Below are 14,757 nucleotides of genomic sequence, written 5' to 3'. Positions count from 1 at the left end.
GCCTACAGGCCAAAAGGGGGCACCAGATCTCATTACAGATGGGTGTGAGCCATCCTGTGGTTGCTGGGAATTGAACTCAGGACCTCTGCAAGAGCAGTCAGTGCTCCTAACCTCTGAGGGAGGAGGTATTATGTGAGCAAGCCCGCGCGGGGGTGGGGGTTAAGATCATGATGGGGAAACCCACAGCTTGGCAGCCTGCAATGGGACCGACCTAGGCCCTCTGCATATGGGTGATAGTTTTGTAGCTTGGTCTGTTTGTGGGTCCCCTAGCAGTGGGACCAGGATCTGTCCCTGGCACAGGAGCTGGCTTTTGGGGACCTATTCTCTGTGGTGGGATGCCTCGCCTCAGCCTTGATGATGCAGCCTGGAGGAGCCTGGTCCTGCCTCTACTTGGTGTGGCATGCTTTGTTGACTCCCATAGGAAGCCTTAGCCTTTCTGAGGAGTGGATGGGTGTGGGAGAGGGGAAGGGGCAGAAAGATGGTGGGAGGAGGGAACGGGATGAGAGGAGGGAGGGAAACTGTGGTTGGTATGTAAAATAAAGTTTAAAATTTTAATAAAATAATTCAAATGAAGAGTCACGGGCGTTGAAAGGCAGTCTTTGGAATTCCAAATTCACTTGTCCTTGCATAACCTGCAGCAGCAGCTGCTGCCCTAGGAGGCAGGGCTGGTTGCCCAAGGCAGATGGTTTCTGCTTCAGGGTCAGGCACAGCAACCACCTTCCGGTGACCTAGAACTTTAGGGAAGCCACATGTCCAGCGAGCGTCAGCTGACTGATTGAGACACTGGAGCTAAAGGAGATAACGATTTCTAGGCACTTCCCCCCAAATCCTCTGGTCCAGGAAAGCCAGAACTTGAGAGAACAGGAAGGGGGGCAATAAAAGAGGGAAAGGTAAGGTTTTAGATGGGAAGAGGATGGAGGAAGGGATGCGGAAGGTTTGGGAAAGGAACAATAGCTATGACTCACAGTCAAAACGCAGCTAAACCAAGCCTGCAGAAGGGAAAGGCCAGCCAGAAGCTCGCCCTCCCCCGAGGTCCTATTTTCTGACTGCAGGTGGAAGTGCCCAGCCCGAACACCACTCCTCTTTCTACACTGGATTCTCCTTACCAAAGGGCAGGACGGTAGTATCCTCTCCTAGTAGAAGGTCCCTCCCGGCGGCACACTAGGTAGAGTGCCAAGAAACGTTGACATCCAAAGACTGTCTTGACTTCCGTTCTCCTCAGTTGTGTTCTCACAGAGACTTCATCGGTTGCCCACAGACACCGGTGAGGCCTCTGTGGTGTGGAGAAAACACATCTAGGGCTTTCCTCAGTTCAATGGAAGTTTCTCTTTATTACATTTTATATAGGCATGAGAGCGTGGGGGTCGGAGGACAACAGTTCTCTCTTTCCACCATGTGGGTTTGGGGGATCAAACCCAGGTGGTCAAGCTTGGTGGCAAGCTCTTTGCCCAGCGGAACCATCTTGCCCTCCCCTCCAGTTACTTTTTTAGAGAGCCATTAGTATGCACCGACGGAAGAGAAGTTCGTAAACTATTAAGTGGAAGAGCAAAAGGAAGCAAATGGTACAGCAGAATATGCATTATTACATTACAATTCAAAGTAGTATATTTATCCATATGTGAATGCAGAACATTAATCTATTTCATAAAACATAATGACATAGGTGTTTCTGTTGTTTGCAAGTTTCCTAGGCTGTAAATAGTTCTGAGTGTCCCTTTTCTCAGACATCTTTGGACTCTTTTGAAATATGTATGTATTTCAATTGAATATATACGCCAAGGAGCAGGAGTCCTAGACGGTGTATATGTGCAGCCTTGCTATTAATTGCCTGTTTTCAAGAATTGTACCAATTTACTGTGTTTATTGTATTTTATGGTATGTAATGCACACACATCAATATATCATTAGTGTGTAAATATAATGGGAAAAAAACTTTTCTTTGCAACTACACTGGAAAGAAACTGCTATGGAGGAGGGGAACTCAGACTTCTTCCTTTTTATTTCTACATTATTGAATCACTTGCTTGCGAAATAATGTGTTTACTGAGCGTTGTTAAGTACGTCTTATGGGCTTTAGTTTCCTCCCCTTTAAAGGACTAGAGCTGAGCTGTGAGGTCAATTACAGCTATAAGAGTGGAAGATATGCTAATCTCTGTGGACAAACAAGAATAGTAGTAGAAACCTGTAGATGTAACTAACTGTCTTATTAAATAAGAAACACAGAAACAATGTAAAAGAGAAAGCCGAGAGGTCAGAGCTCAGAGCTAAAATCTCACCCTTCCGCCTGTGGTGTCCCAGCTTCCCGAAAGAGAGCTACTTCCTGTCTGTACGCCTTTTTTATAGTATTATTGTTCTGCCTTCTCATTGGTTGTAAACCCAAACACGTGACTGCCTCGTCACTGTCTGAATGTACAGCCCCCTAGGTCTTAAAGGCATATGTCTCCAATGCTGGCTGTATCCCTGAACACACAGAGATCTATGGGATTAAAGGCGTGTGCCACCACAGCCACACTCTGTCTATGGCTCTAATAGCTCTGACCCCTGGGCAACTTTATTTATTAACATACAATCAAAATCACATTTCAGTACAATTAGAATACCACCACAGAAACCTGTCTCTTCAAAGACAGGAGGGGATATGTCTCAGTAAGTGGCAAATAAGGATACAGGCACAGGAAAGTTCCCAAACAAGGAAAGGCATGATTTATACTAGACTTTCAGGGTCCCTCCTTAGAGCACTGGCCATTTTCAGGGAGGTAGTTCAAGCTCATGTGTGTATTTAGGGTGGAACAGACAGAGACTGGACACGAAGCTTAGGAGTTTTGTTAGTGTTTCATTAATGAGGAGGGTGGGTATTGAAGATTTGGCCCTAGGGTGGGGAAGGTCAGCCAGTTTGTAGATAGATGAGCAGGAGAGCTATTGAAGATTGGGGGGGGTGATAACATAATAAAAAGATTGTCTGCTTCATCATTCTCCAGATTTTTTTTTCCTTATGAGGTAATGATTCTTCTCACACTGCCTTATAATACTGAAGTTTCAGACTACATCCGATGGCTGGGAGCAAAAGAGATGTGTGTGGTAACACCCTCCCACAGGACAGCCATGTGACAACAAAGCACACAGCATTATTGCCCCTTGGAATCCCCACCAGGAAGTGTAACGTGTTCTTTGGGGCACATGTTGCATTGCTGATATGGAAAAAGTGGGTCTGTGACATGTGTGACCATTCCTGCCTGGTCGTCAACCTCACAGAGCTGATCTAACCCAACAGGGAGGTGTCTCGACACTTCCCTTCCTGAAGATCACTTGATACAGAAGGGGGCTTTTCCCACTTGAGAAACACCTTCATTGGTGCATTATATGCTCCCTGTTTAAATTAGTGAATTGACTATTAGAGACAGTTCAAGCAATCCCACCCATTTACAAGATAACACCATCTTTGCACCCCAGATTTGAAAAGGTTCAAGATTCAGAATGGTCTCCCTATTTCTCTACATGCATCCTCCTGGGTAATCCCATAGATTTACAATATAATACCATCTATGGACAGTACTGATGTTCACTGCCCAGCAATGACTTTTCAACTTCACAATGATACTTTAAAAATTTCACTTTGGTAGAAACTCAGTCTTGAACTTTAAATTTTGACTTTTCCATGGCTGGTGTAAAGTCTTGTATACTGATGGGTAACCGTAACAGGTTAGTTGTGTCATCATAAGAACATACAACCATCACTTATGGAGCTCTGTATTGCCAGCACATTTTGGATACAGGTATTCAATACTTTGTAGGAGGTACTAAAGAAGGCTTTGCATTAGATGACTTTTGTCCAACAGTATGTAAAGTGTCAGTGTTCTGAGAAAGTTCAAGGTAAGCTAACTAGCAGGTATGGTAGGTAAATTAAATGCATGATTTCCTTATCAGACTTTTAATTCACATTAGGGGTCTGGCAACAGGTGTATATGGTGACAGTACTCACTTTATACCTCCAGTCTGTACTTCTCCAGCTATCCAAATAACTGTGACATTTTTACCTCACCTTCTAATGCGCATCTAAAGCACAGTGTGTTCTAACATGCCCCAATACTTATCTTCTTGCTCTCTTTCTCGTTCTACTGTATTTCCAAGACACAAGGCAAAAGCTCTAGAGTCCTTCTTGATCCTTTTTGCAACCACACTTCATATCAAATCTTACCAGCTCAATTTCAAAACATATCTAAAAGCCAACAGCTCCTCATCTGCCTAGCCACTGCCATCTAACCTGGAACCTGAGGATTTCTCGTCCAAGATCCCTTCATCCTCAGAACCGAAGTAATTTCACATTTCTGACCATGACTCATGATGCCACAAAAGCATCTTACTCAGACCCTGCTACCGCTCTGACGTCATCTTGTGGGTCGTTCTCTACCATTACCTCTCCATTACCTCTCCTTGCCTCTCTGCTGCTCCTGAGTATTCCCAGTGTTGCTCCTGTGTGCTAATGCTCACTCTGGACTTCTCATACATATTCCCATGGATGATCTTCTCATCTTTGGGCCTTTGATTGTATGACCTCCGAAATGCAGCCTTGGCTGATTATCCACATGAAGTTGTGTGCTCAGTCACCTTCTCTTGTCTGGTTCTGTGTACCGCTGATGGCTGGCTGCTCCACCACTTCTACTTAATTTGTCTACTGCTTATCTCTTCCCCTACAATCTAGATTCTCTGGAAGCAAAACCTTTGTCTTGTTGAGCCCAATAAGAAAAACATTTAACACACAGTACTTACTATTTGGAAGAATAATATATTTCTGATGAGTACAACACAGAAGTGTGCTATGGAATAAGGCTTTTGTACACTGGTTTAATAAAATGCTGATTGTCCAGTAGCCAGACAGGAAGTATAGGCAGGATAAGCAGACAAGGAGAATTCTGGAACGAGGAAGGCTGAGTCAGGAGACGCCATCCCGCCATCCAGGGAGCAGCATGTATTGGCACACAGGTAAAGCCATGGAACACATGGCAACATATAGATTAACAGAAATGGGCTGAGTTTAAATGTAAGAGCGAGTCAGTAGTAAGCCTGAGCTAATGGCTGAGCAGTTTTAATTAATATAAACTTCTGTGTGTTTACTTGGGTCTGAGCGGCTGTGGACCGGGTGGGACACAGGAAAACTTTCAGCTACAGAAGTGTTACCTTCTAAAAACAAAGTGTTCTTTGGAAGTACCTATTAATGAAAGGAACTTGCACAAATCAATCTCGCGCTCTTGTACTCTCTCCCTTGCCCACTCTCCTGCTCTTGCTCACCCTCTCACTGCCTACCTATCTGTCTATTTTGAAATTTCTGGGAAAAGTTAACTGTCTACTTAGAAATAATTGAATAATCTGGGTGTAGCAGCGTACACCTGTAATTCTAGCACTTGGGCCATGGAGGTAGGTGGACCAGGTGTTCAAAGCCATTGTTGTCTGCATAGAGAACTTGAAGCCAGCCTGTGTAGCATGAATCTTAAATGGTCTTATTAATAGAAAACCCAGAGCCAGATATTGGGGTGAATTCTGAAAGATCAGAGGAGAACAAGCCACAGTCAACCTCACCAAAACAACTCCTCATCAGATCCTGTTTCCACGAATCTCAGACTGAACACTTCTGAGGCCTCACCCAAATGGATCTCAGCTGAACTGCTGCTAAAAGCCTAAAAGCTTAAAAGCCTCTAGTTCCTGGTCCTCGCACCTTATATACCTTTCAGCTTCCTGTCATCACTCCCTGGGATTAAAGTCATGTGTCACCACGCCTGGCTGTTTCCAGTGTGGCCTTAAATCACAGAGATCCAGATAGATCTCTGCCTCCCAAGTGAAAGGATTAAAGGTGTGTGTGCCACTATTTTCTGGTCTCTATGTCTATCTAGTGGCTGTTCTATTCTCTGACCCCAGATAAGTTTATTAGGGTGCACAATAAGTTGGGGGACACAATATCACCACAAGCCTGGTATTACATGAGACCTTAACTCAAGAAAGAAAGAAAGAAAGAAAGAAAGAAAGAAAGAAAGAAAGAAAGAAAGAAAGGAAGGAAGGAAGGAAGGAAGGAAGGAAGGAAGGAAGGAAGGAAGGAAGGAAGGAAGGAAGGAAGGAAGAAAGGAAGAAAGAAAGAAAGAAAGAAAGAAAGAAAGAAAGAAAGAAAGAAAGAAAGAAAGAAAGAAAGAAAGAAAGAGAGAGAAAGGAAGGGAGGAAGGAAGGAGGGAAGGAAGGAAGGAAACAAATGTCTGTGTTAGAAACTAAAAAGTAAAAGATAGTTGCAGAACTCATAAAATTGGGAGTGTAAGGATGTTTTTATGAATTCAATGAAATTCCGAGGATTCTTAACATTTTGCATTTTATTAAAAATTAAATGATTAAAAGTACTGAACAATCATCCATCATTATAAGAAAACAATGATAATAAAAATATACTGAAATGATTTATGGCAATAAAAGTGAACCTCTCAGTTAGTAAAGAAACTCCATCCTGGTTCAGAGTAACACAAACACAAAGATTCGTGCTTCCTTTTATATTCTTCAGAAATCTTGCCATTTTTCCATTAAATGTTATATTTTCTTGAACTATTTTTAAATTCTTTCACCATTTCTTTGGTTTGGGATAAATTAAAGATATTTTAATTCACAGAGTCATTAACCCGCATCTGAAGTTTTTTCTCCCAGAAGTGATTTCCTGGTTGCAATTTTTACCAGAGAGAGCCTACGACTCGCTTATGAAAATAGAATATTGTAAAAGCACCCCCCTGATTTTTCCCTTTTCAGTCTAGACAGCATCATTTACTAACTTACAATTTCATTTCACCTATAAATAAAAATATCTTTAACACAGGCATGAAATTAAGTCCCAGGAGAAGGTCACTTTTAGGATCGGTGAGACCTCTGAGTCTCCAGATAGCCTTCTAGCACTACTTTGCTTTTCAATCAAAACGCCTGGAAGATTAAAAACCGCACCTGGTTCTATTTTTACTGCAGTTCTCTGCTGATAGAAATAATACATCTCCACCTCCCAGCCTCTGAAGGCAAACACGGTGAGGGTAGTATTAAACTGTTATCCTGGGGCCTCCACCGTATCTTTAGATGTCCTATTCACCAACTCCCTTTTTTAAATGCTGGGTTGAGGGAGAAACAGTCGGATGGCACCTAGGAACTGATAGGAAGTGGGCTGAACGGCTGGGAGAGGGCGGAGTCGATGGCCCTCTTAGCAGTAATAAGGGACCACAGAGCAGCCAGCCAGGCACCTGGTGGGCAGGACTCCAGCCACCCATCAATCCAGAAAACCCCTCTATGTGAGAAACTGAGCATTCGACACACTCCCTAGGCGTAGAGAGTGACACGTGAGCCCCGTGGCTATCTGAAAGGAAGGATCAATACAGCCACCTGACCGACCAGTGTCCCTTCTCTGCCCTGTCCTGGCGCTGCAGTAAGTGGAGGGAGCGAAGGAGAAACTGTAGAACAAAGCTCCAAAGTCACTTCTGGTTGGTCGTTCTGCGTCAAGAGCAGATCCAATGAGCATCTGCTCGCCGCAGATAGGTCAGTTTCCAAACATCTCTAAGTAGACAACGATCGATCCCCACATCTTATGGCAGGAAATGTGCTGAGAACCATCCCTCACGTGTTTAAATGGTATATGCATACACGTGTGCGTATGTAAAATTTATTTTAGAGTGAAAAGATTTATGCTGATGTAGTGTAATTATCCAATAAAAAATTATGCTGATTAGGGATGTGTGTGTATGATAATAAACCAGGATGAAGTACCAGGAAGGGGCCTCACCTCGAATGGGCATTTCTTCCATGTTCTCCACTCCTCTGACTGTAACAGTCAAGGGGGACGTAAGGTCTGAAGCAAACTGAGTGGAGAAAGGGCCGGGGGTGGGGAGAGCTGCTGCCTTCAGCAAGGACTCAGGGAGACTCTAACGAAGAAGTGACGTCAGAGCAAAGAGTAGGTTGGGATGACGTAAGGATGCTGGTGCTACAATTCTCAGCTGTCCAGTCGTCAAACACGTTAACTTAAATGTTAAGGCTGGAACCATATGCAAAAGATTTTGATTATGCGTATATTCAGCTTCAAATGTGGGAGACTTTTAAATGCACTGTCTAAATTTGACAATGAAAAGTAGTTTACTGCTGTGTTTTAACACAATTGGCTTGCAAGGCGTTTCTCAGCTATTCAGGACTAACCATGTGGTAACAAAGGTCTGAGAAGTCTCGTTATGAAACCCATCGCTTTATACATTGCATATGCAGTAATTATTTTAAAGTCAGCACAACGAGTAGCAGAACCAGAATCTTTTTCAAATGGACGAATTGTCTCAAATATGACTGCTATTTAGTCTGGATGGAATCATTAAGAGAACGAGACCAAAATATACGTGATGGTCTAGAGTTACAAAATGGCATATTCTTAGGGAATGCACCCGTATTATCAGAGTGTGAACACTAATCGTGGGTATAAGTGATGAAAAGAGGGAATCTGAGGACACACTAGGGTCTTTTGAGCAAAGCACTGGGTCCCAAGGAGCTTCAGGCACGCGTCCCGTAGGGGCTACGGAGTTCAACCTTTGTTCTCTTCACAAAGCGAGTGTTCAAAACTAAGTACTTCCTCACTTGTGTCTCTCTCGGGTGTCCCACCGTCTCCTGCCGTCAGACAGAGGTGAGTACATACACCAGGTAATACTTGTTCCTATGCTTTTCAAGCGACAAGTGGTGTGGCCAAGGCCTCACATGTTCCAGCAAGTCCCTAATTCCAGAGCAGTGACATCACGACGCCACTTGGAACCTCTTTCTCGATGTCAGAGTTGCTCTCTGGTAAGATTTAGGTAGATACTGTGAACCTGAAACACAAGACACACAGGCATTTGACTTAAAAGATTAAATCCCAGCACTCGGGAGGTAGAGGCAGGCAGATCTCTGTGAGTTTGAGGCCAGCCTGGTCTACAGAGTGAGAGATCCAGAACAGGCACCTAAACTATACAGAGAAACCCTGTCTTGAAACCCCCCCCCCAAAAAAGAGGGAGATTAAAATTCATCCTCCAAAGATTGCTCTGTCTGCTCCCTGCAGACCATATTTTGAAAAATAAAAAAAATTATTTAATGTCATGTTTACATAAAGTACAAAGTAGTCATGTGCAAACACCATCACAGAGAATCCTGAGTAAGGGAAAGAAATCCCCCACCCCACCCCACAACCAAACCCAGGAGCTGGGATGCATTCTCCCACAGCTGAGGGGTTTACAAGAACTTTTGCTGCAGACATCTGTCTAAGGCCCAGGATGATGAGATGTAAGGTACCTCTGAATCATTGTGCCAGTCATGAAAGATGGACCCCCCATTACTTGAGATAGCCATCTCCATTTTTTTTTCCTACCACAGAACAAACAGAAAGCTCCTGGTTTGTGCTGGAAGCAGAGTTCACAAGAAAGTCACGTGCCTGGGTGTGGCAGTAGACACCTTTAATCCCAGCACTTGGGAGGCAGAGATAGGTAGATCTCTGCAAGTCTGAGACCAGCCTGGTCTACATAGTGAGTTCCAGGCCAGCCAAGGCTTAATAAAAGGAGAGAGGAGTGACTGAGGAGAATAACTGACATCATGCACATATACCACACCATAACACACACACACACACACACACACACACACACACACACACACACACACACACACCATGAAACAAGGCTGCCCTTAAGAGAGAGCACTATCACCCTAATAATGTCAATTAATATTGATAGGATAAAAAACATCAAAAAACTATTAAACAAGAGTACCAGAAAAAGCTTAAGGGTCTAAAGCATCCATGAGCATGGCATACCTGTGGTCATAGCAGCCGGAAGGATGAGACAAGAGGTTATCATAAATTCAAGGCTAGCCTGGGCTATCTAGCATGACTTTCCCAAAAAGCAAGTTTTAGGGTGTAGGTAAGTGGTAGGCCCATTTACCTTATACATGAAGGACTCTGGGTTTGTCTCATTAAAACAAAAATTCTGAAATCTGTGACATCACTAGGCTAAGAAAGGCTGATATAAAACAGTAATAAATGTGTTATACCATGCTAACCTAATTTAATTTTAGAATTATAACTTATTAAAATTTTATCTTCCAACAATATGTTTTCTTAACATTTCAGCTGCCCCTATCACAAATGGCTTATAATTCTGAGCAAATGGTGCATGTCTAGCAACTAGCTATTATTCCCTTGTCATGGATTTTTCCAGGGATTATTTTACCCACGTGGCTTGACATAAAACAGAAGACCTTGTCCAGAGAGGTTGGGACATGCCTGAGCTTACAGATCTGTACATCCCATGCTCTGCTCCTTCCATGGACAGAAATATGACAACACTTTAAAAATCAAAACGTCACTGGTCCCCATCCCACTAGAACTTCCTTCGGCCACTAGGCCAAGAATAAGTACTTTTATGTCAAACCCTACACTGCAAAACATTTAAGAAGCCTCTACTAATTTTCTCAAGCGCTGTCACAGTGGATTTTTTTCAGGGAGGATCCAGAATAAGGGTTTCATTTAGCAGGACTGAAATCACAGCGGGAGAAGGAGACAGTGGCCTCTCTGAAGGCAGCCTGTCATTCGTTTCAAGAGAGCAAGGTACTGCTTGATTAAGAGCAGGTCTCCCATTGCCACTCAGCAGTTGGTAAGTGATGGTCTGGCATGGTGTCTGAGGTCAGGCCAACCGTGGACCACACACACCTGCTCTTCCTTCCTACATGGTCAATGCAGGGGCATCGAGATGGATAATCTTCAATTTCATTTTCTGAGATTTTTAAATCTCATGAATAGCACCATTGTTCTCTCTCTCTCTCTCTCTCTCTCTCTCTCTCTCTCTCTCTCTCTCTCTCTCTCTCTCTGGTGCCAATGTCCTCCTCCTCCCCTCCTCCTCTTTTTCTCTGGCACCCTCACTGCGTAGCCCAGAGTGGCCTCCATCTTTCTAACCTCTTGCCTCAGCCTCCGGAACACTCAGATGGCAGAAGTATGTCAACACACACCATACCATTGTCTTTACACGTGGATGATGCTAACCTGTCAAAACACTTTGACCTGTCCAAGTGTGAGCAACAAACTCCATGGGTGTCAAGGAACCTTTTCTTGGTGTATCTGACTGTTAGGAGAAAGAGAAAAATGGGGTGAGCTGTATTGTTTTCAGTTCTTACTTAAAATTGAAATTCGAGACAACACAGAACCTACCAGGAAGGTATGTGTGGTGCTGGGCCTTGAAAGTTGCTCCAGGACAATGGTTCTTTCTCGAAGAGGCGACCTTTCGACACTGTCAGGCATCGCGCTCAACACGCGGTTTTGAGGATGCCTTCCCCTGTACTAAGTGGAAGACAACATGTTCTTTTAAAGAACAAACACAATCCTCATAACAGCAAAAAAGAAACCTATAAATGTTTCAATTGTTCACTCGTGTATCCAATCACCCACTTATCTGGACATTTTGATGTACACATTGCTAAGTGTATGCTTTGCTGTGGACACATCTAAACATGAGTCTGTGTGTGAAGTATGTGTCACTATCACTTAGCTCAATGAAGCTGTAGTGTAATGGGATACAAAGGGGGCCCAGAGACCTTACCCGCAGAAAGTTGTACTCGTTAAATTGGACTAGAAATGTAATAGTGCACTTTGAAACATCGACTTGTTTATGTGACATCTGCCTTCATTGATTACTTTATCCTAGGATTCAACAGTCTAGCTCCACAGTGCTTGCCTTCTGGGAATGGGTCCTAGCGTTGCTTAAGGTGTGTGTGAGACAAACTCCGCTTTTGTTTCCTCCCTCTCTGCTTTACGTTCCTACAACTGGAACTCTTCTGTGCCCTGCAGATACAAGTTGCTTATAGCAGAGTAAAGTGTGTGTGGCGGGTGGCGGGGAGGGATTACTGTGAGCCTGGGAGAAGCCTGGTCATCCACACTGCCAAAAGCACTCCTTCCCACCCCCATGATTGTGGGGCAGAGCTTGGCTTGGGTGATTGGCCTCTGGCCCGCACAAACATGGAAAAGGTCAGCTATAAAGATGGGAGCAGATGTAAAGGACATCGATTACGATTTACTGAGCTCTTACTTTGTGCAAGGCATTTGAAGTTTATGAATGCATCTGATGCTTGTCAGGAGTCCTTGATGCAGAAATGGCTATTACGCTTCTAAAGTGAGAACTAAGATGGAAGACCATGGAAGTAATGTGCATCAGGTCACAGGACCTGTGCGGCCACACTGAAGCGCAGAGCTGCCTGCCTCTCGCCCTTATGCTCTTGTCTCCACTACACCAGCCAGAATTTCAGGTCTTTCCTTAACGCCTGGGCTTTCCAATTTAGTTCAAGCTGAGGTTTATTTCCTAAAAGGGTGAATCAGTTTCCTCACTCTCTCGACACTCTCACAGGCCATTCAGTTTCTAGAAGTGGATTATGAAGACATGTTGAACACAGCTAACTAGATCCCTCTTCAACGTGACTGACTTCTCTGAGTGCCAAGATTGTTTTCCCACAGACTGTCTAAATGGTTGCCGTTATAATGGAATTCGTCTTACAGAAACAGGGCGGGGCCCGGAAGCTGCTGCGTTCTGCTCCCCAGCCTCAGCGCCTATTGGGGGTAACCGGCTCCGGGAGGCTGGAATCGCTGAGGAAGGCAGGTGGTCAATGCCGGTTTGCCTGTAAACACAACAACATACAAGTAAACACCAGAGCACACAGAAGAGGAGGAGACAGTCTGAGCTCCTGATTGCAACCGCTTCTAAAAACAGTGACAGCAAACTGCATTTCAGGGAGGTAAATATGAAGCCAGGGCAAGCAAGGCCACTCACCTTGACCGTGTTTAGCAATGAGTATCAGCCTGATCTATTGAGTACACAGCTATGCTAGGAAGTATGCAGACTATAGGTATTCAGGATAGATCCTCCCCAAAGGATCTGAGAAGTTAAGGACAATGCAAGAGAGAGCCATGCAACCCTACAGTATGATCCAGCTTATAACAAGGTGCTGTGGTATAGATTCTGAATATTAATCTATCAATTAATATTAATCCTGAATAGTAATCTATTAGAGATAGAGATTGGTGGAGTGGAACCATCAATGGAGATTATAATTAATTATAAAAGTACTGAACTTAAATGAGGACAATTGCAAAGCTTTACTAAAAGGCAATGTGGAATTAGTGGGCAAACGTTGTTTGTCGGGAGAATGAGAGCCACCAGGAAGAACTGTGATCCATTTCCTACATTTTTCATAGATTTGGTGCTGTGATGTTCATGTGATACTTTAGTTTTGTATTTCACACACTGGTGGCCAAGTTCATTTTTTTGGTGGTTCGATAATAGAATCCTAATTAAAATATAGTAATGACAGGAGAGTATCCCTATCAGGCATCAGTATTTAAAAATCTGCCATTCTTTTTTGTATAAAAATAGTTATTTTAGAAACAACTTGAATTAATTTATTCACTAGTAATGAAATTATGACCTTTTCAAAGTAGTAAACTTTTGACCAGTAGAGGCTACAGAGTGCCTATGCTGCCAGTGGATATATAAACAAGCACAGTGATTCTAAAGAGCATCCTGGCAAAAATATGAATATTAAAAATATTCATAACCTTTTACCTGACAGTTTTGCTTCTAGAAAGTTCCAGTAGGAAACAATTTAAAGGTATTCTTACTAAGAATGATACAAAACATTCACTATGCTTCACACTGATAATATAAACAGCAAATGGGAAATTTCACTAATAGCAAATACTAAATAACCATATAGCCGTTTGATTAATTTGTGGTCATTAAAATCGCTCTTTCAAAAATGTGTAGTGTGGGAAATACCAATGTTATAATGTCAGAGAAAAATTATATGACAAAGTGATGCATTGTATGACAGGTAATTCTAGAACAGAGGGAAAATACAAGGGAAGAAACAGTCAACGTCTACATAAAATTGATAGGAAGTTAACCAATGCTATGACTCAAATGATCCTTGACTTGTATACTTTTTAAAAAGATTTATTTTTATTTTTAGTTATGTTTATTTGTGTGTCTGCCACATGTGTGTGAGAAGGATCAGATTACGGTGTCAGATCCCCCAGAGCTTGTGACACAGAAGAGTTTGAGCTGCCCACCTTGGGTGCTGGAAACTGAACTCGGATCCTCTGGAAGAGCAGCAAGTACTCTTAACTACTGAGTCATCTCTCCAGCCTCTCTATTCATATTTTTGATGTTGGGGTCATATTCATCAATATTTGGTAAAAAAAAAAAAAAAAAAGTAGTGGTTCAATAAATGGTGAAGACCAAGGCTAAGGGTATAGATTAGTGGTAGGGATTTAGGATGAGGCCCTGGATTCTATCATCAGCACCAAAATAACAATAATAAAGAAAAGAGCCGGGTGGTGGTGGCGCATGACTTTAATCCCAGCACTTGGGAGGCAGAGGCAGGTGGATCCCTGTGAGTTAGAGGCCAACTTGGGCTATAGAGTGAGTTCTAGGAAAGGCACAAAGCTACACAGAGAGACCCTGTCTCAAAAAACAAGCAAACAAACAAACAAACAAACAAACAAAAAACAAAGAAAAGAAAGTACAAATGGATATGAAGTATTGGCAGTAAGAGGGTGCAAACCCGGATGCTTATGGGTGAAGAAAAAGAGGTTCAGAATCACGATAAGGGAAGAGAGCGGTAAATGATTACATATTGTCAGAGGGAGAGGTCTCCCCAAAGGGGCAAAACCTAGACTCTTACATACAAAACACTGCTGTACATGTAGAT

General features: G+C 43.1%; 1 protein-coding gene across 3 annotated transcripts in view; it reads right to left on the bottom strand.

Annotated features, from left to right (window-relative positions):
• Positions 1-6,332: 6,332 nt before the first annotated feature.
• Fam149a (family with sequence similarity 149 member A) overlaps positions 6,333-14,757 on the bottom strand; it is a 49,293-nt gene continuing 40,868 nt past the window's right edge. For all 3 annotated transcript variants that reach the window (XM_042262517.2, XM_015997913.3, XM_076553439.1), the window contains exons 11-14: positions 12,546-12,666; positions 11,210-11,338; positions 11,045-11,123; positions 6,333-8,846 (exon numbers count right to left, since the gene is read on the bottom strand). In XM_042262517.2, the coding sequence (XP_042118451.1) occupies positions 8,773-8,846; positions 11,045-11,123; positions 11,210-11,338; positions 12,546-12,666 (403 nt within the window). In that variant the 3' untranslated portion in view covers positions 6,333-8,772. The remainder of the gene's footprint in view (positions 8,847-11,044; positions 11,124-11,209; positions 11,339-12,545; positions 12,667-14,757) is intronic.

Source organism: Peromyscus maniculatus, chromosome 17, assembly GCF_049852395.1.
Source record: "Peromyscus maniculatus bairdii isolate BWxNUB_F1_BW_parent chromosome 17, HU_Pman_BW_mat_3.1, whole genome shotgun sequence".
In the NCBI taxonomy this organism is placed as follows: domain Eukaryota; kingdom Metazoa; phylum Chordata; class Mammalia; order Rodentia; family Cricetidae; genus Peromyscus; species Peromyscus maniculatus.
Note: the sequence above shows the minus strand (reverse complement) of the source record. Positions and strands in the feature narration are given on the sequence as shown.